Below are 22952 nucleotides of genomic sequence, written 5' to 3'. Positions count from 1 at the left end.
AAATTTGCATTGTAGTTTTATTCCAGGCATTTCATCAAACAAAGCTGAGTTAGCTGAATTTGCAGACTATGAATGGCATAAAGTCCCAACAGCAATGTGAAAGACTAGTGGTGAGCCTGCCGAGACATGAGAGCTGTGATTGATGTCTTTGCATTGTAATTATTAATAATAATTAATAATAATAATGTCTTTGCATTATTTGAGATGTTGTTTTTGAGCAGTTGTAATTTCTGCAAATGAATGCTCTAATTATTCATATTTTTATTAGAAATGTTGTCCATGGTTTATGAAATACAATGCAAATGTTAATTTCCCTTAAACACATTGCCTTTAAACAGTAAAACCAGAGAAACTGATCATAGGAGTGTGTGTGTGTTTGTGTCTGTGTGTGTATGTATGTGTATGATTATATGCTCTTTTCCCCCTCCATGAAACAGAGAGCAGGGAGTCCAGCTACGAGTCTGGTATTCTGGTCAGTAAAGCCGTGGAACTGGACTTCAATGGAGTGAAACTCAAACCAGCTGGTGAGTAAAAGAATTACTGATCAGATCATATTAGATTCAGTTCACCTTTATGTTCTGTGTGGGCATGTATTACAACCCTGGTAAGGACTTCATGAAGAATTCATGAGGTTATAAAAGTTTGTGAATGGATGACGTGGTACAAAACTTCGGATGATTCTTATAATTCCCACTTTGTTAAGGTTGATCCCAATGCAGATAACTGATGGTTTTAGCCCTTTGGATATTTGTTTACACATGTTGCTGCCCAATAGGAATAATAACTATTATGTCCAATGCCCAATGGTAATAATAATAATTATGTCAAATGTCCAATAATTATTATTATTATTATGGCCAATGTCCAAAAATAATAATTATTATGTCCAATGTCCAATTGTAATAATACATATTATGTCCAATGTCCAATAGTAATAATAGTTATTATTATGTTCAATGTCCAATAGTAATAATGATTATTATGTTCAATGTCCAATAGTAGTAATAATTATTATTTTGTCTAATAGTAATCATAATTATTATGTCCAATGTCCAATAGTAATTCTGATTATTATTATGTCCAGTGTCCAATAGTAATCATAATTATTATGTCCAATGTCCAACAGTAATACTGATTATTATTATGTCCAATGTCCAATAGTAATCATAATTATTATGTCCAATGTCCAATAGTAATCATAATTATTATGTCCAATGTCCAATAGTAATACTGATTATTATTATGTCCAATAGTAATCATAATTATTATGTCCAATGTCCAATAGTAATAATGATTATTATGTATATATAGTAATAATAAGTATTACATATAATAAATTATTACTAGTTTTCCCATTTCACAGGCGAATAATACAGTATATCAACTGCTCATATAGCCTAAAAGCCACAACCTACCAAGAAGTCATCTACCCACTGCTTCTACTCAAGGCCCAGGCCCTAGCCTACACAGACAGACAGACAGGCCCGGGTGCTCGGGTTTCTTCTAACAGGCTCTGAATGTTACTGCCACTTCTCATGTCCATGTACGAGTGGTCCGCTAATACTCCAGCCAGTTCATTTGATGAATAACATGTTCTTTTGCAGTGGTGGGAGTCAGACTCAATGTGTCGGCCTGGATGAACAGCTTCATGAACGCTACCATGAAGATAAACGTAAGAGAACCAGCTCCCCTTATCTGAACATATGGAAGCCATTTGCGCGCAGGCTCTCTAGACGGACTGATATTGCAGTCTGGAAGCGGAGAGGGCTTGACTCACTCTAATAAATGATGCAAAGTCCGTTTGGTGAATTCTCAGTTTTCATCTCTCACGATTTCCTCCCTGCAGTGCAAAGATGAGATCTGCGGCTGCCTCAGGAATGACAAGGTACTGGCCAGTGTGCCTGCAGTGCACGCTCTACTAAAGCATTGGAGATTGGGCTGGTAATGGTGCTTTTTGCAGATGCTCTCTGACTGTCTTCTCGTTTCCTTGAACAGCACGTGGACTGTGTGATTCTGGATGACGGGGGCTTCCTGCTCATGTCCAATCAGGACGAGTACATCACACAGGTCAGAGGCCTAGCACTTACACCAGTTCTTCACCGCTCTCTTCACTGTAAAGGGGAATATGTAGGGATGCTGAGGGAGATGACGTAACGATGGCAGCTTTAAGCAAAGTTTAGGCCAAAAATCTAATTTACGCAGTTTTTCCCCTTGACCCCAAATGGAGTTGATCAGCCAGTTAGCCTTTAACCCTAAATGTAGATGACTATCTAAGCAAGAATCTGAACACTGACACGACATGTCCGGCGTTCACAGTTTGCTTCTTTGGTTTTGACCTGATGCTTTGAAAAAAAACGTGAAAAAAAACGTGTATCTCCAAAACTGCAACTTTACAGGAGAGAGAGAAATGTTCCAAAATTTCAATGGAAGTCAATGTAAAAAGATTTTATTACAGATCATTTTGGAGCATTTCTATTGGTCCAATCATCATCAAATTTTGACACAATATAAAGAACAAGTGCCAGATTTACATTACGGCAAAAAGTGAGAATCAGAAAAAAATCGGACAATGATGAGATACAAGCATCGTTCACACTCAGTGCCTGAATCATCACACATTCACCTCAAACCTCCTAGCAGTGAAATAACCTCCAAGATTACAGCAGATCTGCTTCTGTGGTTTCTCATAAGGAATGACACAGTGGGCAGATTTGTAAAATTTAATGCTGAAGTACACAGACATGAAGCACAAGTATATGGACAAAAGTATTGGGACACCTGCTTATTTATTGTTTCTTCCAGAATCGAAGGTATTAAAAACTCCCCAGCTCCCCAGCTCCTCCACACTGAATCTGACATTTTCAATTCCAGTTTGGGCCACTTTTCATTTTGGCATCGCAACTCAGTCTGAACAGCCAGATCGGACTGACTTTTACGCCAGTTTGACTCGACATTTATCCAAAGTGCATGCTGAGGTGAAAATGGACCATGTCTGTAAATATGTATTGACGTATGTATTATGACCCACTGTCGTCTGTTTCCAATAACTTACAGATATTTTATTATTATATCTGATTTTTACCCCAATTTCTCTTCAAATGGATCAACAACTACCCCCCACCCCCACCCCCAATACATATTTTCCCTCTATCGCATGCCGTGCTCCCAACACTGAGGGTGAAGACCGGCTCACGCCTCCTTTGACACATGTGCAGCCAGCCACAGCCTCTTAGTGTTCGTCCAAACTGCCACTGATGCTACGTTACACGTACCGTGGAGAGAGCATCTACCCACCCTGGAGAGAGCAAGGCCAATGTGCTCTCTCAGGCCCTGGCTGCCAATGGCTAGCAGCGTGGCCGGGATTCGACCTAGCGACCCTCTGTTTATAGTGAGATCGTCTTATTCCGCTGCTTAGGGCTTCTTCTATTGGAGAGTTACATCACCTTCTAAATCAGAAAACCTTGGACACCAAAAAAAAAGGGTCTTGGCTAATCGACAGCATTTGAGCCGAGGAGACGATCGTGCACGTTTGCTTTTCCACCCAACTGTCATTTTAAGGCCTGAACACACGCAGCTATCTGGCAGTGACGATGGGAAAGCGAGAGGACTCACTTAGACACTCAGATTTTATTGTTTAATAATGCAGTAATCGTGCACTCCATCAAACACACGCATGATCTACTGCAGCAATGAAGAAGATAAGCTGGACTGGAATTTAGATGGGAATCTAAATGTAAATTACTGCAGTGTGTGTGTGTGTGTGTGTGTGTGTGTGTGTGTCTGCAGTGTGACTGCAGTGCGTCATGCTCAGCGCTCTCAGCTGCCTGCTTCTGCACATGTATCTTCATGCTGTTGCAAAACGTATACAGAGGATCAAACGATCATGTTTTATTAACGTATCCAGATCTGTGGGTTTCTCACATACCGAAGGTGATAATGATCTCCTCTAAGATGAAAGGGAATATTAATTATAATAATAATTATAATAATAATATGCATAAATGCATAATAATCAGTCAATAAACAACATTTAGCAACATTAAAAAAAGAGACATGCATGAAGAACCTCTTTTGGTTCCATAAAGAACCATGCTTGTGATGTGTGAGACTCTTAAATGTTTGAGGAACCTTGAAGAACCCCTCGATGGAAAGGTTCCTCACCAGTTTTCAAAGATCCTCACAGGCTTGTGAAAAGAAAGTTTCTAGGAATTTCTTTGAGCGATGCCATAGAAGATCCACTTTTGGTTCCACAGAGAACCGTGCTTCAGATGTCTGAGGGTGAAGAACTTATTTAAAAGCTTTAAGAACCCTTGACTTTGTGTAAGTGAAGGTTCTTCAACAATTAAAATTCTTTGGGTTCATAGAGAACCGTGCTTGGAGAACCTTACACTTGGTGTAAAGGTTCTTTACCAATTTAAAGGATCTTCACACACCGTAAAATAAAGGTGCTTCAAATTGTTGTTGTGATTTCATAGAAGAACCATTTTTGGTTCCATAAAGAACCATGCTTGAAGAACCTTACACTTGATGGTTCTTCAAGCTGAAGATATTTTAGTTGGAAACAACTTTAGAGCCTCTTACAAAATAAGGTACTATGAATGTTTCTTTGAGCGATGTCATATAGGAACCACTTTTGGTTCTATAAAGAACCGTGCTTCAGATGTCCGAGAGGGTGAAGTGAGTGATGCCATAGAAATAGGAGAATAACTTTTGGTTCCATAAAGAACCGTGCTTGGAGAACCTTAAATGTTTGAAGTACCTTACACCTGATGGAAAGGTTCTTCGCCAGTTTAAAATATCTTCACACGCTCTTACAAATAAGGTTCTTTGAGCGATGTCATATAGGAAGCACTATTGGTTCCACAGAGAACCGTGCTTCAGATGTCTTAGAGGTCTTCAGATGTTTAAAGGCTTCAAGAACCCTTGACTTGAGCGAAGGTTCTTTAACAGTTTAACTCTTTAACTAAAAGTGCTTCAAATGGTTCTGTGAGTGATGCCATAGAAACAGAACAACCACTTTTGGTTTCACTTCGGTTCCATGCATGAGATGTGTGGCTTGGAGAACCTTACACTTGATGTAAAGGTTCTTTACCAATTTAAAAGATCTTCACACACCATAAAAAGAAATGCTTCTAATGGTTCTTTGAGCGATTTTGTAGAGGAACCACTTTTGGTTCCATGAAGAGATGTGTAAAAGAGTCAAGAACCTCTTAAAGGCTTTAGGAACGTTTCACTTGATGGAAGTGAAGGTTCTTTACCAATGTAAAGGATCTTAGCACTCAACTCTTTTATGAAAAGTCTTTATTATTGGTTCTTCATGGAATGAAAAGTGGTTCCGCTGTAGTATCACTCTAGAACCCTTTGTAGCAGAGTGTATATGATGAACAAATGGGAAATAATGTGTAGTGCATGCTTTCTATGGCAGAAAGACAGATGGACGAGTTTTATGTGAAATGTAAGATGTTCTGTGTGTGTGTGTGTGTGTGTGTGTGTACCCTGTTCAGATAGGTCAGTTTTTCGGTGAGGTGGACCCTGTGCTGATGACCAGTCTGGTGAACACATCACTCTACTCTTTTAATAAAACCTACGACTATCAGTCTGTGTGTGACCCTGAGAGAGAAACCAAGGCTGCTGCTGGGCCCAGATCCGTCTATGTGGTAAGACAGAGTGTGTGTGTGTGTGTGTGTGTGTGTGTATGTATGCACTTCTTGCAATATTTATGCGCTTGTGTAAGTGCATGTGCATATCCATCAGTGTTCAGTTCTTGTGTGTGTGTATGTGTGTGTGTGTGTGTGTGTGTGTGTATGTGTGTGTTCTCTTCCAGCCTACTATCGCAGACATGCTAAGCCTGGGCTGGTGGGCCTCCACTGCTGCCTGGTAAGAGGGCCCGTGTGGTCTCCCCTCCTCCTCTCATATCTAATCTCGTCCAGCAGATAAATGAAGGTTGTGTCAGATGGACTGTGTAATGGCTCTCTTTTCCTCAGGTCAGTGCTGCAGCACCTCCTACTCACTCTCACTTACCCAAGCTTTCTCGAGGCAGGTAGGTTCTGCAAATCAACCACACACACACTGAGATACACTATATGGACAAAAGTATTGGGACGCCTGCTCATTCATTCTCAGTCTCGTAGGTTTTGAAGCAGGATTGCTGTGAGGATTTGCTTGCATTCAGCGACAAAAGCGTTACTGAGGTCAAGAGGTCGGATTCTCTACAGCCCAGCCCACCTCATCCCCAACTCCCCATCTCATCCCAAAAAAATTGGATGAAGCACCACCTCCATCCAAACCTCCACTGCCCCACAGCTCAATGCTGGGGGGCTTTATATCCCTCTAGCCCACGCCTGCCATTAGGCAGCATGGTGCCAGAAGGTTCTACGGGGACTAGACAAGCTGTGATTGTGCATTCGCACATCTGTGAAAATGGCTGAATGCATTCATTAGAAGGGATGTCCACAAACATTTGGACATGTAGTGTATCAATCTGTCTGTTGCATTGTATTGGTGTGCTGATCATGACCAAGAAAAAAAAAAAAGTCAAAAGAGAAAGAGAGAGAGAGCATGAGAAAAAGTAAAAGAGAGAGAGAGACATAGGGTCGTCCCAGGGCCCCATACCTCAAACCTCAATGGCTACAGTCTTAAAACTAGGTGCTTCATATGGTTCTTTAATCAGTGCTGCAGAAGAACCACTTTTAGAGAGTCTAAAGGCCTTTTAAATGAGTAAAGAACCTTACAAACATTCTCCTTCATGGACGCAAAGGTGGTTCTTCTGTTCCATCGCTCAAAGAACCTTCTGTAGCACCTTCTATTAGGTCATTGGAAACCTACAGAATTGCCCTATAAGATACAAGTGGGTACCTGGTGACATGGACAGTGGGTGTAGGCCTGTAAGCTGACAGTGACCAGGCATACTTTTTTTCCCAGCCTATTCGGAGGAGGACATATCGGACGCATATTCCAAAGAGAGCTGCATAACGGAGCAGACTCAGTACTTCTTCGAGAATGACAACAGGTCATTCCAAGGGGTGCTGGACTGTGGAAACTGCTCAAGGTGAGGTTCTCGGTGTAAGTGTGTGCCTGTTCTTTGTGTCTCTGTTCTTTTTCTGTGTGTGTGTGTGTGTGTGTGTGTGTTGTGAGATGACGTCATCGTCATACCCCTCCACCTCCTTTCCTGGATAATTGCTCGTCTCAGTAAGTCGTCTCTCAGCGGAGTCTTTTGGAGCAGGGCGGTTTTCCTGCTCTTCTTTCCTCTCTCTCTCCATGTTCAGCTCTCTGAGCCTCCCTCTCTTCCTCTCTCTCCCTCTCTTTCCCTCTCTCTCTCTTATTCTCTCCCCCTCTCTCTCCGGCCGAGCCCCCGTTCCATTGATGTGTCCGCCGTCCCGCCGGCCGTAAATCCTGCCGTGGGCCGCTGCGACGGAGCCCCGGTAAAGTGAGAGGCGTCTGGAGGGTTGGGCTCGAGCGCGAGCAGGGGCCTTTACGAGCCCCACGTGCGACTCTGCGGACGATAGTTTTTCTTCTATGTTAACTACTTTAGACATGTAAAGTTTAACGAGAGCCATAAAGAGAAATCCATTTGTGCGATCGCAGGACTACGGGCCACTCTTCGAGAGTGTGTAACTCAATCTCACCCTCACACACATACACACATATCAGTGCCCCCCGTTCAGGCCTGAGGAATGCAGTGCTCAGAGATGTGGAGGGAAACCTGCTAAGGGGCGATGGAGGAAACCCTAGAAACTCTGAATTTCATGAATTTCAAAAAGGTGATTTTAACCCCTTCAGCTCTCGAAAGCCCAAATTGGGGGGTGGGGGGTCTTTGCATAGCAGTTACACTGTAAAATACTGGTCGTTAATCCAACTTACACCTAACTCACATTTTTTGAGTTAAGCTCAATTCAAAGCATCAGTAAAAGAGCTGCAGCTGAAACTGATTAAAGATTGTGGAAGATGTTTAGTCTGTGACTCCGCCCCCTCAGTCTGTTCACTGTTTGTTCCCGTCTGCAGGTTCGAACCTCCCCCTGTCACATGGTGGGAAGGCCTTCATTATTCTCCGACTCTTGACCATGTCTGGCTGTGCTGCTGATGGGATTCAAGCCTGTAATTTTCTGAATCTCTTAACAAGCAGACAGTTAGACAGTCGCTCCACTTTAAAGATGTAACCATAAACCACACCTTAATCTACACCTACACCTAATCTTAATCTACACCTTAATCTACACCTACACCTATTCTTAATATACACCACAATCTACACCTATACCTAACCATAACCTACACCTAATCCTAATCTACACCTACACCTAACAGCATCCTACACCTAACCTTAATCTACACCACAATCTACACCTACACCAAACCATAACCTACACCTAATCTTAATCTACACCTCAATCTACACCTACACCTAACAGCATCCTACACCTAACCTTAATCTACACCTCAATCTACACCTAACCGTAACTTACACCTAACCTTCATCTATACCTTAATCTACACCTAATCTTAATGTACCCCTTAATCTACATCTACACCTAACCGTAACCTACACCTAACCTTAATCTACACCTTAATCTACACCTACACCTAACCATAACCTACACCTAATCTTAATCTACACCTCAATCTACACCTACACCTAACAGCATCCTACACCTAACCTTAATCTACACCTCAATCTACACCTAACCGTAACTTACACCTAACCTTCATCTATACCTTAATCTACACCTAATCTTAATGTACCCCTTAATCTACATCTACACCTAACCGTAACCTACACCTAACCTTAATCTACACCTTAATCTACACCTACACCTAACCTTAATCTACACCTTAATCTACACATACACCTAATTGTAACCTACACCTAACTTTAATCTACACCTACACCTAATCTTAATCTACACCTCAATCTACACCTAACCTTAATCTATACCTTAATCTACACCAACACCTAATCTTAACCTACACCTCAATCTACACCTACACCTAATCTTAACCTACACCTCAGTCTACACCTATATCTAACTGTAACCTACACCTAACTTTAATCTACACCTACACCTCAATCTATACCTACACATAACCTTAACCTACACTTTAATCTACCCCTACACCTAACCTTAACCTATACCTCACTCTACACCTACGCCTAATCTTAACCTACACGTCACTCTACACCTCAATATATACATTAATTAACACCTATCCCTAACCTACACCTTAATCTAAACGTAAACATAATCTTAACATGACAGATGGGTTTAGTGTGTGTATGTGTGTGTGTGTGTGAGAGAGTATTTTGTTTAACATCGCTACCAGTGAACCGATGAAAAAACGACCAAATAGGTTGTATGTTTGAACTGGAACAGTCGACCTATATGGACGTTTCTGCTTGAGATGATGTTGGTCAATTCCACAGCTCGAAACCGGCCCTACGGTCTAACTGCTGCTGATCAAGTGTGAAGAGTTCAAATTCCAGCAAGGCCTCCAGTCTCCATTGTCTCCCAAATTTCAGTCTGGGACGTCATGTGATAGGGGGAGCTCTAACCTGCAGATGGGAATAAACAGTAAACAGATAAAGGGGGCGGAGCCACAGACTAAACATCAGAATTACACTGTATTTAATCCGTTTTAGCTGCAACTCATTTACTAATGATGTTTTTTGAGGCTCAACTCAATACGGATTGTTAATTAAACTGAGATGCAGAAGTGATAAATGTGAGTTAGGAGAACTTTAGACTGAACTAATCTGAGCTAACTCTCTGTAAACGCTCTGTCATCAGTTACTGCATTATTTGACAGTAGATGTCATACACTGCCAGTGCATGTAGTCAAGCATGTTCATCTTCGGCGAATGCACATCGGGTACTTCGGTTTCGGTGGAACTTTAGTTTGAACAGAAAACAATTGCTGCCTCTCTTGGGCTGGGGTTGGTCTTTCATATGCAGGAGATCAGGTTATCTAAGTGCAGCTGAAGCACACTCCCTCCCCTCTCTCCTGCTCTCAGGAATAAAGCATTCTTCAGCGGACAGACAGCCCCGAGTGTGCTTCTGAGTGCGGAGCACCCTCATTTAGAGGATATAGAGCTCCCTTAGTGTGTTGCAGGTGCAAGTGTATTTGTGTGTGTGTGTGTGTGTGTGTGTGTTTGTTTTTATACATTTTAAGAACAAAAAATTTGTGGGAAAGACAGAGCTAACACACAACATCAGGACATTAGTGGTTAAAGGATGCTCTCCTATCATCCTATCAACCTTATCATTAGAAGATTACAGCTGGCTGGAGGTCCCAGAGAGTGCCCCTCCCTCTCCCCCTATTACTTAGTGTGATGCTAGACTGTTAGCACTCTCCTCCAAGCACGTTGCACTGGTTTCAAGCTTTATGTGACTTGGAGGAAGCACATGCTAACCTTCACCCTCCCAGTGGGTAGTAGCATGTGGGATGTGGGAAAGCATTAGCTTAATCATCTCCACAGTTCTCCTCAAGGAAGCCCACTATTTCCAGTTCCCATCCAACACCTATTTTATCTCGTCACTCCTTGATTAGCTTTATCATCTTCAAAGGTCTCCTCAAAGAAGCCTGTTTCCAGTTCTCATCCAACACCTAGTTGTTTATCTAATCACTCCTTCCGTAGGTCAACCATCTCCAATGTTCTCTTCAAGGAAACCCAGCATTTCTAGTTCCTGTCCAACATCTAGTTTATCTTGTTGGTCCTACATTAGCTTATCCATTTCCAAGGTTCTCCTCATGGAAGCCCAGTATTGCCTGTTCATGTCAATGTATTGTGTAAGTCCTGCTCAAAGAAGCCAAGTATTCCAGTTTCCATCCAAAACCCAGGTTATGTAGTGAGTGCTTCATTAGCTTAACCAAGTTGTCATCAAAGAAGCCCAGTATTTACAATTCCATCTAGTCACTCCTATCTTAATCTTCTTCAAAATCCTCCTCAAGGAAGCCCACCATTTCCAAAGTCCTTCTCAAGGAAGCCCACCATTTCCAAAGTCCTCCTCAAGGAAGCCCCCCATTTTCAAAGTCCTTTTTAAGGAAGCCCACCATTTCCAAAGTCCTTCTCAAGGAAGCCCAATATTTCCAAAGTCCTCCTCAAGGAAGCCCAATATTTCCAAAGTCCTCTTCAAGCAAGTCATTCATTAGCGTAACCAAGTTGTCATGAAAGAAGCCCTGTATTTACCGTTCCCATTTAACACTTAGTCGTTTATCTAGTCACTTCTTCCTTAACCTTCTCCAAAGTCCTCCTTAAAAAAGCCCACCATTTCCAAAGCCCTCCTCAAGAAAGCCCAATATTTATGATCCCATCCAACACCTAGTTTATCTCGTCGCTCCTTCATTAGCTTAAGCATCTCCAAAGTCCTCCTCACAGAAGCCAATTTCTAGTTCTTGTCCAACACCTATTTTATCTAGTCACTCCTTCATTACCCTCATTATCTGTAAAGTTCTCCTCAAGGAAACCCAGTTTTTCAACTTCTCATCCAACACCTGGTTTATCTCGTCACTCCTTGATTAGTTTAGCTATTTCCAAAGTCCTGCTCAAGAAAGCCCAGTATTTCCAGTTTCCATCCAAAAACCCAGGTTATCTAGTCTGTGTTTCATTAGCATATTAACCAAGTTGTCATCAAAGAAGCCCAGTATTAATCTTGTCCAAAGTCCTCCTCAAGGAAGCCCACCATTTCCAAAGTCCTCCTCAAAAAAGCCCACCATTTTCAAAGTTCTCCTCAAGAAAAGCCCACCATTTACAAAGTTCTCCTCAAAAAAGCCCACCATTTACAAAGTTTTCCTCAAGGAAGCCCAATATTTCCAAAGTACTCCTCAAAAAAAGCCCACCATTTACAAAGTCCTCCAAAAAAGCCCACCATTTACAAAGTCCTCCAAAAAAGCCTACCATTTCCAAAAGCCTCCTCAAAAAAGCCCACCATTTACAAAGTTCTCCTCAAAAAAAGCCCACCATTTTCAAAGTTCTCCTCAAAAAAAGCCCACCATTTTCAAAGTTCTCCTCAAGGAAGCCCACCATTTCCAAAGTCCTCCCCAAGGAAGCCCACCATTTTCAAAGTTCTCCTCAAGGAAGCCCACCATTTCCAAAGTCCTCCTCAAAAAAAAGCCCACCATTTCCAAAGTCCTCCCCAAGGAAGCCCACCATTTTCAAAGTCCTCCTCAAACATCCCACCATATTCAAAGATCTCCTCAAAGAAGCCCACCGATTCCAAAGTTGAAATATTTCCGATACCATCTGACACCTAGTTTCTCTCGTCACTCCTTCATTAGCTTAAGCATCTCCAAAGCTCTCCTCAAAGAAACCCAGCATTTTAACTTCCCATCTAACACGTTCAGGTCAGAACTTCATTAAACTGAATGAGGTGAGCGGTTGGCGGCACTGAAGGAATCAGCAGTCCTCACTGGTTGGAATGCATGAAGAACCTACCAACCAAAGCTGTGGTGTTCTGACTGTGTTCTCCAAACACACACTCTGTGGCTTTTGCATAGCACTGTATATATATTACATATGTGGCGTATGCATCCAGTATGTGTGTGTGTGTGTGTGTGTGTGTGCGTGACCCGATGGCTACTAAGATCAGAGGTCCGTTGTGCTCTACTGAGCGTGCTCAGCTGCAGTAAACAGTCAGTGATTACTGAGTGAGCAGGTGAGGTGTAATGGAGCGCTTTCACGAACACACACACACACACACACACACACACACACACACACACACATGATACTACAAAGCCATGACTCACGCAGCTCAAAAGAGGGATAGCTGAGAGAAAACAGAGAGGGATGTTGTAAAAGGAACACGGGTGCCTGCCCAGAAAGCCACTCAGCGCTGACAGCATGTAACAAGCCGCAAACCAGCGGCGCTCTCCAGCAGAACACGCTGATCTAAGATTACCTCCGCTAAAGACTTTAGCACATGTCCAGTGTGTTAGCATGAGGAGAGCTCATAACATTAGCAGTAATGGCTTGTTTAACAAAGAATAACGCTGACACAAAGCTTTGTATATACTGACCAATCAGCAGCTGAGCGAGGAGATTTGCACAAGCTTAAGACATGGACACGCTTTGAGGCTGTTGGATAAGTGTTCCTTCCTTGGATTTTCTCTCCTCTCTGCCCAAATCATGAGGCCTTTGTCTTTCTCCATGTCATATTTTTCCAGAATGTACCGCGCGGAGAAGCTGCCCAGCACAAACCTGGTGTTTCTGATCACCGATGCTAGGAGCACCTGCCTTTCCTGCGACACCAAACCACTGAGACAAGCTGAGCAGCCCTGTATCCTTCTGTAAAATCTGTAGAACCGTCCAGAAAAGGCTCCAGAGGACGTAGCGTTGTGCCTCTCTGGCAAGCAACACAATACAGACCAAAAGTATGGAAGCGTCAGTAGCTTAGGTCTTTCCGAAAACATGAAATCCACCTGACGAATAATACGTAGGTTACCCCCCTCTCTGGCCCCCAGAACAGCTCCGACCCGTCAAGACATGACCTTCACCAGGCCTCTGAAGAGCGTCCCGTGATATCTGGCTCTAGAACGTTAGCAGCAGAATCTTGCAATCTTGCCTGGAAGTTGTGAGGTGGGACCTCCACGAGCAACAGAGAGCATTGGGTATTGGGTGCCCATGACCCTGTCACTGTTTACTGGTTGTCTTTCCTTGGAGCACTTTTGGTGGGTAGTCTGGTCTGGTGTGCAGACCTTAACCCTCCCCTGTATGTAAGCCAACAGTTCTTTACTTTCTATAACTACATTACTGTCATAATTAACATCATTTTACAGGCCCTAAAATAGAACCTTGTGGGACTCAAGACACAAGATATGCTCAACTAAACAGGTACCAGATACATCATGGTAGTTTTGCATTAAGATTCATAACATAATGAATAATACATTTATGGTTAGGGATGCCGAATAGACGAGGGCTGCTCAATCCTGGTCCTGGAGATCTACCACCCTGAAGAGTTCAGATCCAACACAGCTGACTCTAATGTTCAGTTGCTCCTGAAGGCCTTCATTATCTGGATCAGGTGTGTTAGATTCTGGGTGGAGCTAAACTTTGCAGGGTGGTAGCTCTCCAGGACCAGGATTGAGCAGCCCTGCTTTAGACTGTAGTGACACCTACTACCTATGATGCTTAATTCAGGAGGGCACTAGCACTGCACAGTTTAGATACTGCTGATTCAGCACAAATGATTTAGCCTATAAGGTACGTCTTTAAAGGTAAAGGTGCACGTATTTGTCACACACACACACACACTAGTGAACTAGGGGGAGTGAGTACACACACACCCAGAGCGGTGGGCAGCCAACTCCAGCACCCGGGGAGCAGAGAGGGTAAAGGGCCTTGCTCTGCCCAACAGTGGCAGCTTGCCGAGCCCGAGAATCGAACCCACAATCCTGTTATCAATAGCCCGGCACTCTAACCGCTGAGCCACCACTGATCCACTACAACCCAGTGGACAATCTGTGTTGAATCGACACTGAAATCATGCACACCGGTGTCATTTTAACCTTGATCCAGACACCAAATAGTTGCTGGGAAAGCTCTTCGCTCCTTCAACAAGATGAATTGGAACAGGGAAAAAGTACTAGACCCAGGACTGCCTTCTGCTATTCCTCCACAGCCTATTCCATAGTGTACTGTCAACATTCAGCAAATCAGATGCAGAACAGCACAGTGTAGAGGACGGTACACTATGTTTTTGGACATGCCTTCTAATAAATGCATTATTTAGCTAATTTCAGTTGTACCCATTGCTGACACAAGTGTGCAAATTCACAAACACACACACACCTTGTCTAGATAAGTATGTACATGAATCTATTGGGACCATGCTGTCTCAAGCCAGGTGTGGGCTAGAGGGGTACAAAGCCCCCCAGCATTGAGCTATGGAGCAGTGGAGGAACTGTGCTCTCTGGAATGATGATGATGATGATGGAGCTCCGTCCAATACTTTTGGGATGAGGTGGGTGGTGATCTTCCGACATCCTGACCTCAGTAATGCTCTTGGCGAATCTGAATGAATCAATCAAATCCTCACAGCCATGCTCCTCCAAAATCTAGTAAAAAGCCTTCTTGTCTGGACGGCAGAGACAGTTGCTCCAACAAAAGCAGGAACAACCCTTTTTAATACACATGATTTAGGAAGAAATAATGAAAATAAGCAGGTGTCCCAATACTTTTGTCAATGTATTGTGCTTTTCTATAGGTTGTTATGACGGATGTTTTTTGCCTTAATAGTTTTTAACCAGCCACTGGACCAGACCCCTGTATGCTGGCCCAGAATCCACGCTACAGGAAAGGCCCTGATGTCTGCTTTGACAACAACGCTGGTGTAAGTTAAAACACACACACACACCCAACGATGGTCTGGTGGAAAACGGCTTTTGGCTGATTTCTTTCAGTAACACAAGTTAAATGGGTGGGCCGTGTCTGCTCGTGTTTGCCGTATGTTTCCACATGTTTATAGAAAAGGGCTGTGTGTGGTTGTTTCTGTGTGTGATGCTGCTCTAATGGCGTCTGTGTATAATGGCCCTCCTCTGAAGTGCTGCTGCTCTCCTCTGAATATTCATTTACTGCTTTGTGTTTTCATGCTGACTCAGCTTACTGTTCAGCTTAACCGCATGATTTACTTTCATCTCCTTTCTCTTCTTTTCAACTCACGTCTCTGCTCCACCGCTGGCTGCTTATCATGTCCGTCATCCTCAGGATGAGCCCCTGTGTCCAATCAGTGCATCTTCTGCCTTGGCTTCAGCGCCGCCCATCATTGTGCTGCTGTTTCTCTTTTGTGTTTGATGGTCAGTTTCATTTTGCTTTTACTGGAGCTTCTTATCAGTTTAATAACCTCATTAAATACAGCGTACCAAACATACACTCTTAATCGTAGAGGTGCTACAAAGGGTTCTTTAAGCCATGTCATTCAAGAACCAATTTTGGTGGTCCACTCTGTCTGTAAAGTGTGGAGGAGCTTAAAATTGGTCAAGAACCTTTACATCAGGGTTCCTCAGACATCTCTATTACAAACATGGTTCCTAATAGAGGCAAGTGGTTCTTCCATGGACGAGGTCTTCAAACCTTGAGTCCAGTTTCCAGTCCTGGACTTTGTAATCCTTGGTAGAGGTGACACTACGTGGTCAATCGTGTTCCCTTAACTTTCAGTAAGAGCCAAATCCAGGACTGGAAACTGGATTCGAGGTCCATACCTTGGTTCTGTGGTATCACTCAAAGAATCATTTGGTGAGACGTCAGTGTGAAGGACCTTTACAACCTTTACAAGGTTCAATCAATACGTCTCCATTACAAACATGGTTCTATATGGAACCACAAAAATGGTTCTTTTAAATGGCATCTTACGAAGAACCATTTGAAGCACTTTTATGTACATGTGTACATGACCATAAAGCCCAGCATACAGTAGCTATGGGCAGAGTGTGTGCATTAATTTATCACATGAGAAGTGACAGACCACAAATAGGTCAGGCCGTCCCCTGCAGTTGCTCCGCTATGAAGGTAGAGGGACGGAGAATCAGGACGCCACAGCTTTCCCTCTGCTGTGGAGATAGGAAGTGGAGTTACTGTTCGTGCCCTGAGAGATTTTCAGGGAAATAAACATAGGAAGTTCCAGATGTGTTTCCGCTCTTTTGAGGACGGCCAATACTGATGACAAGCCTGCCTTTCCTCACGCCAACACACACACATATATATGTACCTGACCTGAAAAGAAAAAAACAGGTTCTGTATGGACGTCCAGTAGCAAGACACTTAGTCACACTTAGTCCTCTAAAATCTTAAATTATTAGTTACAAATAAATAGAAATACACTATGTGCCAAATGTTTGTGGACACCCATTCTAATGAATTCCTTCAGCTACTTTAGGTTCCACCCTTTGCCGACACAGATGTCCAAATTCACACACACACACACTGATTGTCTAGTCTCTGTAGAGAAGTACTGCCAATAGAATATGACTCCCTGCAGCAGATAAACATCATGAACCTATTGGCACCATGCTGCCTAATGCCAGGCGTGGGCTAGAGGGGTATAAAGCCCCCCAGCATTGAGCTGTGGAGCAGTGGAAGAACTGTGTTTTCTGGAATGATGGTGATGCTCCATCTGAGGTGGGGTGGTGATCATCATCCAACAACCTGACCTCACTAACTCTCTCATCGCTGAATGCCATCATATCCTCACAGCAATGCTCCTCCAAAATCTAGTAGAAAGCCTTCTTCCCTGGGCAGTAAAGACAGTTACTCCAACAAAAGCAGGGTTTTAAATACCCTTGATTTTGGAACAACAAATCAGCAGGTGTCCAAATACTTTTGTCTATTTAGTGTATATTACATCAACATAATTTAATCCATATTAAAAGGCATCATGTGTGATATATTAAATTTACAGAAAATCAACTTCCTTGATTACTGTGTAAAAAACCACCAATCAGCCATAACATTAAAACCACCTAACCTAATACTGTGTTAGCCCCCTTTCTGTCACTAAAATAGCTCAGACCCCTTAAAGCATGGACTCCACAAGACCTATGAGAGAGGTATCAGAGATGGTATCAGGTATCAGGCACCAGGACTAGCATTAGCAGCAGATCCTTCATGTCCTGTGAGTTGTAAGCTGGGTCCTCCATGAGCATTAATGAGCCTTGCTCACTTGTCCCTCCTTGGAGCACATGTAATTGTCCCTTAATTAATTGTAATTCCAAGCATCGTTCATTTTGCCAGCATTGCAACATGTGACCTGTGTCCAAGCTGCCAAAAAAAGCCTCACTAACTCTTTCTTATTGGCTGCAGGAGGACGCATCCGACTGCGGTGGCGGCTGCAGTTTGACTCCCTCACTTTTCCACATACTGGCCCTTCAGCTGCTGCTGCTTTGGCTGCTTACCGGACCCAGAGGCTGCTCGTCCTGACAAGTGCACAACATCTGAGCAACCCCCACATGACCACAGATTGACCATTCACTCACTTTAACCAGCACATATACAACCACTGGATTCTTCACACAAGACCAGCTGCTGCTGTAGCTCCACCACGACCGTCGTGCTCAACCACGGACGGACAGCACCACAGACACGAACCTTGGACATCGGTAATGTTTAAAATAGACAAACAAACAAACAAACAAAGAAAAAAACAAAGAAAAAAACGAACATTGTCATTCATAGCGACAATATCGGAGACCTTGGCATACACACACACACACACACATCTCTACACACTACATGCATATCCAGTGCCAGAGACGAGCAGGAGAAGAGTGTGTGTCTGCAGTGAGAGGCCTCTCGAAGTGGCCTGCCCAGGTCTTTCCAAGCCAGGACACAGAAAAGAGAGACGATGAGAGGACGAGAGAGAGACAGGCTGTTCTAGTGGAGAGATCATGGTTAACTGGGTCAGCTTCATACTCAGACACGATTGGGTCCCATCCAGGCACTTGAGGTCCTCTGGAAGCAGAGAAAGGGACTATTATTCTACGAACGGAGCTGCATTTCTCTTGTCTTTCTTTATTATTTTTTTTAGTCGGGGTCTCGCTAGTGTCCTCTCATTTCTCTTTGAAGTCACTATACAAAAAAAAAGCACGAATGCTGGGACTCTCATACTGCCATGCTTAAAGAGAGAGAGCGAGAAGGATGCTCCCAGCAAATGTAGCTCAGCCTTCTTTCTTTTTTTCTTTCTTTTTTTGCTGATTTCATTTCTTCTTCTCGTTTCTTTTGTGTGTGTTTTTTTGGGGGTTTTTTGGGTTCGCCGGCTACTGCTGCACTTGTTTGAAGCTTGCAGATCCTGGTTTGATCCTCAAATCTGAATATCCGACTTGGTCGCACGAATTTGAATGAAGGAGTGTGAAGAGCCGCATTGCTTCTCGACTCAACTGTGTGGGCAGGCTTTTGTCTGTAATCCAAGTGCGCATCTACAGAGCAAATTTGAATGAAGGAAAAAATAGGCTATTTGAATAGGATTCAGAGAACCTTTAGCACAGGGCTTTTATTCTGGCAAAAGTCAAACGAATCCATGAGTCCCCTGGCTCAGTTCAATATGCTGCATGATGGGTGATTATTATTCTTTTTATATATATTTTTTTTGCTTCGTCCAGTCTCCTGGCCCAAGCTACTGGGCCATTGTGTTTTATTGTCCGTCATCCAGATACTCGATCCACCAGAATGGGTTCCAACATGAGTTTACCATGATATCATATCGGACGTCCATTATTTCAGACATGTGAATCGCTTTCTTTATGTGAAGCACAGTGCAGTGACATGCCAAACTCTGAACAATGTCCGCTTTCCTCGTGTCCAGAAGGAACCCTTAGGGTGTTTTCGACAGATCCTGGAGGCAGTTTGCTTAAGTATTGCTTTATTTAAATTATTCTGGGTTTTTTTTAAATCATTTGTTTGTGCTGTTGTAAAATACAATAGCTGATCCAAGCCCAAGCCAGCATCCAAGCCATCCAGTATCATATCATCAAAGCTCCCAGTTGCAGTTTTACACTCTAAGCCAGTGCTCTCCAACCTTCTCCTGGAGAGCTAACTCCTCCAGACTTTGTGTTGAACTGGATCCAACTCATCACATCCTTCAGAGGGCCCCCGATTGGCTGAGTGGGGTGCGTTAGATTTGCTTGGATTCAATGCTTCAGGAAGGTCTCAAGGAGGAAAGTTGGAGATCAGACCACTCTCAAAAAGGGTTCTCTATGGTAGACATCTTAACAATCATGGAAATCGCCTTGAAAGGTTTAAAAGGTTTTCTAAAGATCCATCAACAAGAGTTTGTCCTGGTATCTGAGGAACCATTTATTAACCAGGTAAAGAACTGTTTACGCATCCATGCTTCTTTCAGTTCATGTAGAACGACTGCCTTTTCTAAAGAACCCTTGGGGTACCCCATTTTAAGGATACTTAGATTATATAAAGCCCTGCTACTTCTATAGAACCATATAACTGAATTACTGCCTGAAGGTACGGTAGCTTGGTCTCCAGAAGGAGGGTTGAAGACCGGACTACTCTCTAAGCAAAAAGGGTTCTCTATACTGGAGAATAGTGGTAGTCAACAACAGTGGAACCTTTGTTTTGAAGCTATATAGAAGCATATTTTTAAAAGGTTCTCCAAAGACCCATCACCAAAAGGCTGTCTAGGTATTTGAGGAACCATTTAATCAGATAAGGACCTGCTTACACGTTCATGCTTCATTCTGTTGATGTAGAGCCACTGCCTTTACTAAAGAACCCTTGGAGTACCCATGTGTAAGGGTGCTTATTTAAAGGACTGCTATATTTGACAGCTCAAACGCCCTGCAACTTCTAAACCTGAAGCCTGTAGGAAGGAGGTTCACAGGGAGGAGTGTTGAAGACCATACCATTGGTCTAAGCCAAAAGGGATCCCCTTTAACCAATGCCACTGCTGTACTAAAGAACTAACCCTTGGAGTACCAATTTCTAAGGAGACGTTTTAAAAGAGTGCAGTGATTGATGCACAGGGATCTCTGTGGTAGACAATAGTGGAACCCTTGTTGGTGCTATAAACCTGCAGGAAGGTGGTTCTCCAGGAGGAGTGCTAACGACCATACCATTGCTCTAAGCAAAAAGGTTCACATCTACAAGAGGTTCAGGTCCTGGTATATGAGGAACCGTTTATTAGCCAGACAAAGAACCGCTATAGCATTCATGCTTCATTCTGTTGATACGGAGCCACTGCCTTTACTAAAGAACCCTTGAGAACCCATGTGTGAGGATGCTTATTTAAAGGAGTGCTATAAAAGCCCTGCCACTTTTAATCTGAAGCCTGTAGGAAGGAGGTTCTTCAGGAGGAGTGCTGAAGACCATACCATTGGTCTAATTAAAAGGGGTTCAGGTCCTGGTATATAAGGAACCGTTTATTAGCCAGACAAAGAACTGCTTAAGCATTCGGAGCCACTGCCTTTACTAAAGAACTACTTTTGGAGTATCCCAAGGGTTACTAAAGAACCCTACTTTTAAAGGGTGCTTGTTTGACAATGCAATGTTTGACTGCTTGAAAGCCCCGCCACTTCTAAACCATAGAACTGAATACTGCCAGCAGCAGCAGCATTAAAGTGAGTCATTACAGGCTTCCCTGCTGCGTCCTCAAATGCAAGCGCACGGCCACGGAGCACTCAGTGTACATTTTTTCTTTTCTTTTTGATTATTTGGATTAGACACATTCGTCGAGACTGCGCTGAAGCCGTGGCTTTGTCACACACAAATAACGTTAAACAATGCCGAAAGTTTCAGGTGAAAAGTTCATGCGTCAAAGTGATTGCCAAATGTGTGTGAAATACGGCGTATTGAATTATGCTTCTCGTGAACGCGTAGCATAGTGAGGAGGCCGGGTTATGTGGTCGGCTGGAGACTCGGCTGGCTGCAAACTCGGACAGGTTTCCCACGAGCGAACTCGTTTCCTAATGCGTCTACCGTATCATGTAGCTTCACATATGCATCTGACGCTCTTCAGAAAAAAATAGCTCCAATAGCTTTCCTTTTTTGTTGTTGTTGTTGTTGCTGTTGTGGGTCTGGATTGCTCGTCTCAGGCCTGCAGTGTTGGAGGACATCTTAGCATGTCTGCGTTTAAAGGCCTCGTGTGGTCCGACATGAGCCACGGAAACCAGAGCGGACACCCCCCGGTGCCCTGTCCAAGCTCTTTATGTATATAGGCTAACCTAATGAAATGTATGTGGACACTGCAAGCTTTGTCTTTCACCGTGTGCTGTGCAGTACATCCTATGTTTTATCAAAAAAAAAAAAACTGAACTGAATTGAGGGCAGTGCCTATATGATTTCTGACGGCAAGCATCCAAAAGCATCCAGTGCTCATGTGGGAATTTCACTGTACCATTTTTGTAATGTACCGTGAGAGCACATATTCCAAGGAGGGAATTAGGCTTGGAAGACAACTGCTATTCCCATGCTCACACCCGTTTCATTCGGAGACTCTAAAAGCACAGGTTCTCTTGACAAGAAATGTCAAAGACGTTTACGGGAGACAAGAAAGGGGATCTGCATATCTAGGGATTCCTGGTTTTCCATAATGGAATTCCACTTCACATAAGAGGAAGTGATTAACGAGTGTTCCCGCTGTTACAGAGTACATCCACGACTCGCCACAGCTCATAATAAAAGAGGTGCTGTGTAACACGGAGAACCTGCATGTATTACTAAATGTGTCTACGCAAAGCATCCGAGACCCCTTATGTAAAGTGGGATCAGTAGGTGTTTTTTTGTTGTTGTGTGTGTGTGTATGTGTGTGTGTGTGTGTATGTGTGATTTTGTATGTGTGTGTGTGTTGTTTGAATGCTGCTGTCGGCTGCTGCGCTGTCCTGTCGGGCTGCTGTTTGTCCGTGCTCCGGAACTCCGGAACGTGCCGCTGGTGCTGCTGCTGTTGATGATGATGATGATGATGATGCTCAATGTGCTGAAGAAGGTTCCCTGAGGTCATGCTTTCTTTCTGGAGTGTTTCTTGAAGTTGCTCTTAATGCGTGTTTGCTGGTGTTAGGGGGGCGTGGTCTGTGCATCTGTAGCTCCGCCTATCTTTCAGGTTGCGCTCTACCACAGTTTACTCTTTTGTGGAACTTAAAAAGCCTGAAAACGATTTTCTATACATTTGTACAATGTTATTAAAGAAGACGAGGAAAAAATGACTAAAAACACTGTTTGTAATGAATTCCAACGTGTTAATTCTTGTGCAAATACAAATATATTCACAATAAAAGTTTATTGTTATTAAACTTCAGCTTGCCTTTTTTCTCTTGTGCTAGAAGGTAGGTCTAGGAGGCTGTCTTGACACTTGAATGCCAAGCAGACGTCAGCACACCTAACTGACTAGCTAGCTGACCTAGCATAGAAGCTAGCTAACTTTACACCAGAGTCCCTCAGAGCGCACAGAGCAGTTTCTTATTTAAGTCAAACTGATTATCAGCTAATGTAACTTAGCCTGAGCTACAGCATAAGCCAG

General features: G+C 43.2%; 1 protein-coding gene across 2 annotated transcripts in view; it reads left to right on the top strand.

Annotated features, from left to right (window-relative positions):
* Positions 1-22725, top strand: part of LOC140575554 (voltage-dependent calcium channel subunit alpha-2/delta-1) — a 134575-nt gene extending 111850 nt beyond the window's left edge. For both annotated transcript variants that reach the window (XM_072695942.1, XM_072695941.1), the window contains 11 exons: positions 438-524; positions 1605-1672; positions 1847-1885; positions 1996-2067; positions 5505-5657; positions 5825-5877; positions 5985-6040; positions 6922-7048; positions 13159-13271; positions 15244-15326; positions 17792-22725. In XM_072695942.1, the coding sequence (XP_072552043.1) occupies positions 438-524; positions 1605-1672; positions 1847-1885; positions 1996-2067; positions 5505-5657; positions 5825-5877; positions 5985-6040; positions 6922-7048; positions 13159-13271; positions 15244-15326; positions 17792-17908 (968 nt within the window). In that variant the 3' untranslated portion in view covers positions 17909-22725. The remainder of the gene's footprint in view (positions 1-437; positions 525-1604; positions 1673-1846; positions 1886-1995; positions 2068-5504; positions 5658-5824; positions 5878-5984; positions 6041-6921; positions 7049-13158; positions 13272-15243; positions 15327-17791) is intronic.
* The last annotated feature ends 227 nt before the right edge of the window (positions 22726-22952 follow it).

This window comes from Salminus brasiliensis, chromosome 13 (assembly GCF_030463535.1).
Source record: "Salminus brasiliensis chromosome 13, fSalBra1.hap2, whole genome shotgun sequence".
In the NCBI taxonomy this organism is placed as follows: domain Eukaryota; kingdom Metazoa; phylum Chordata; class Actinopteri; order Characiformes; family Bryconidae; genus Salminus; species Salminus brasiliensis.
Note: the sequence above shows the minus strand (reverse complement) of the source record. Positions and strands in the feature narration are given on the sequence as shown.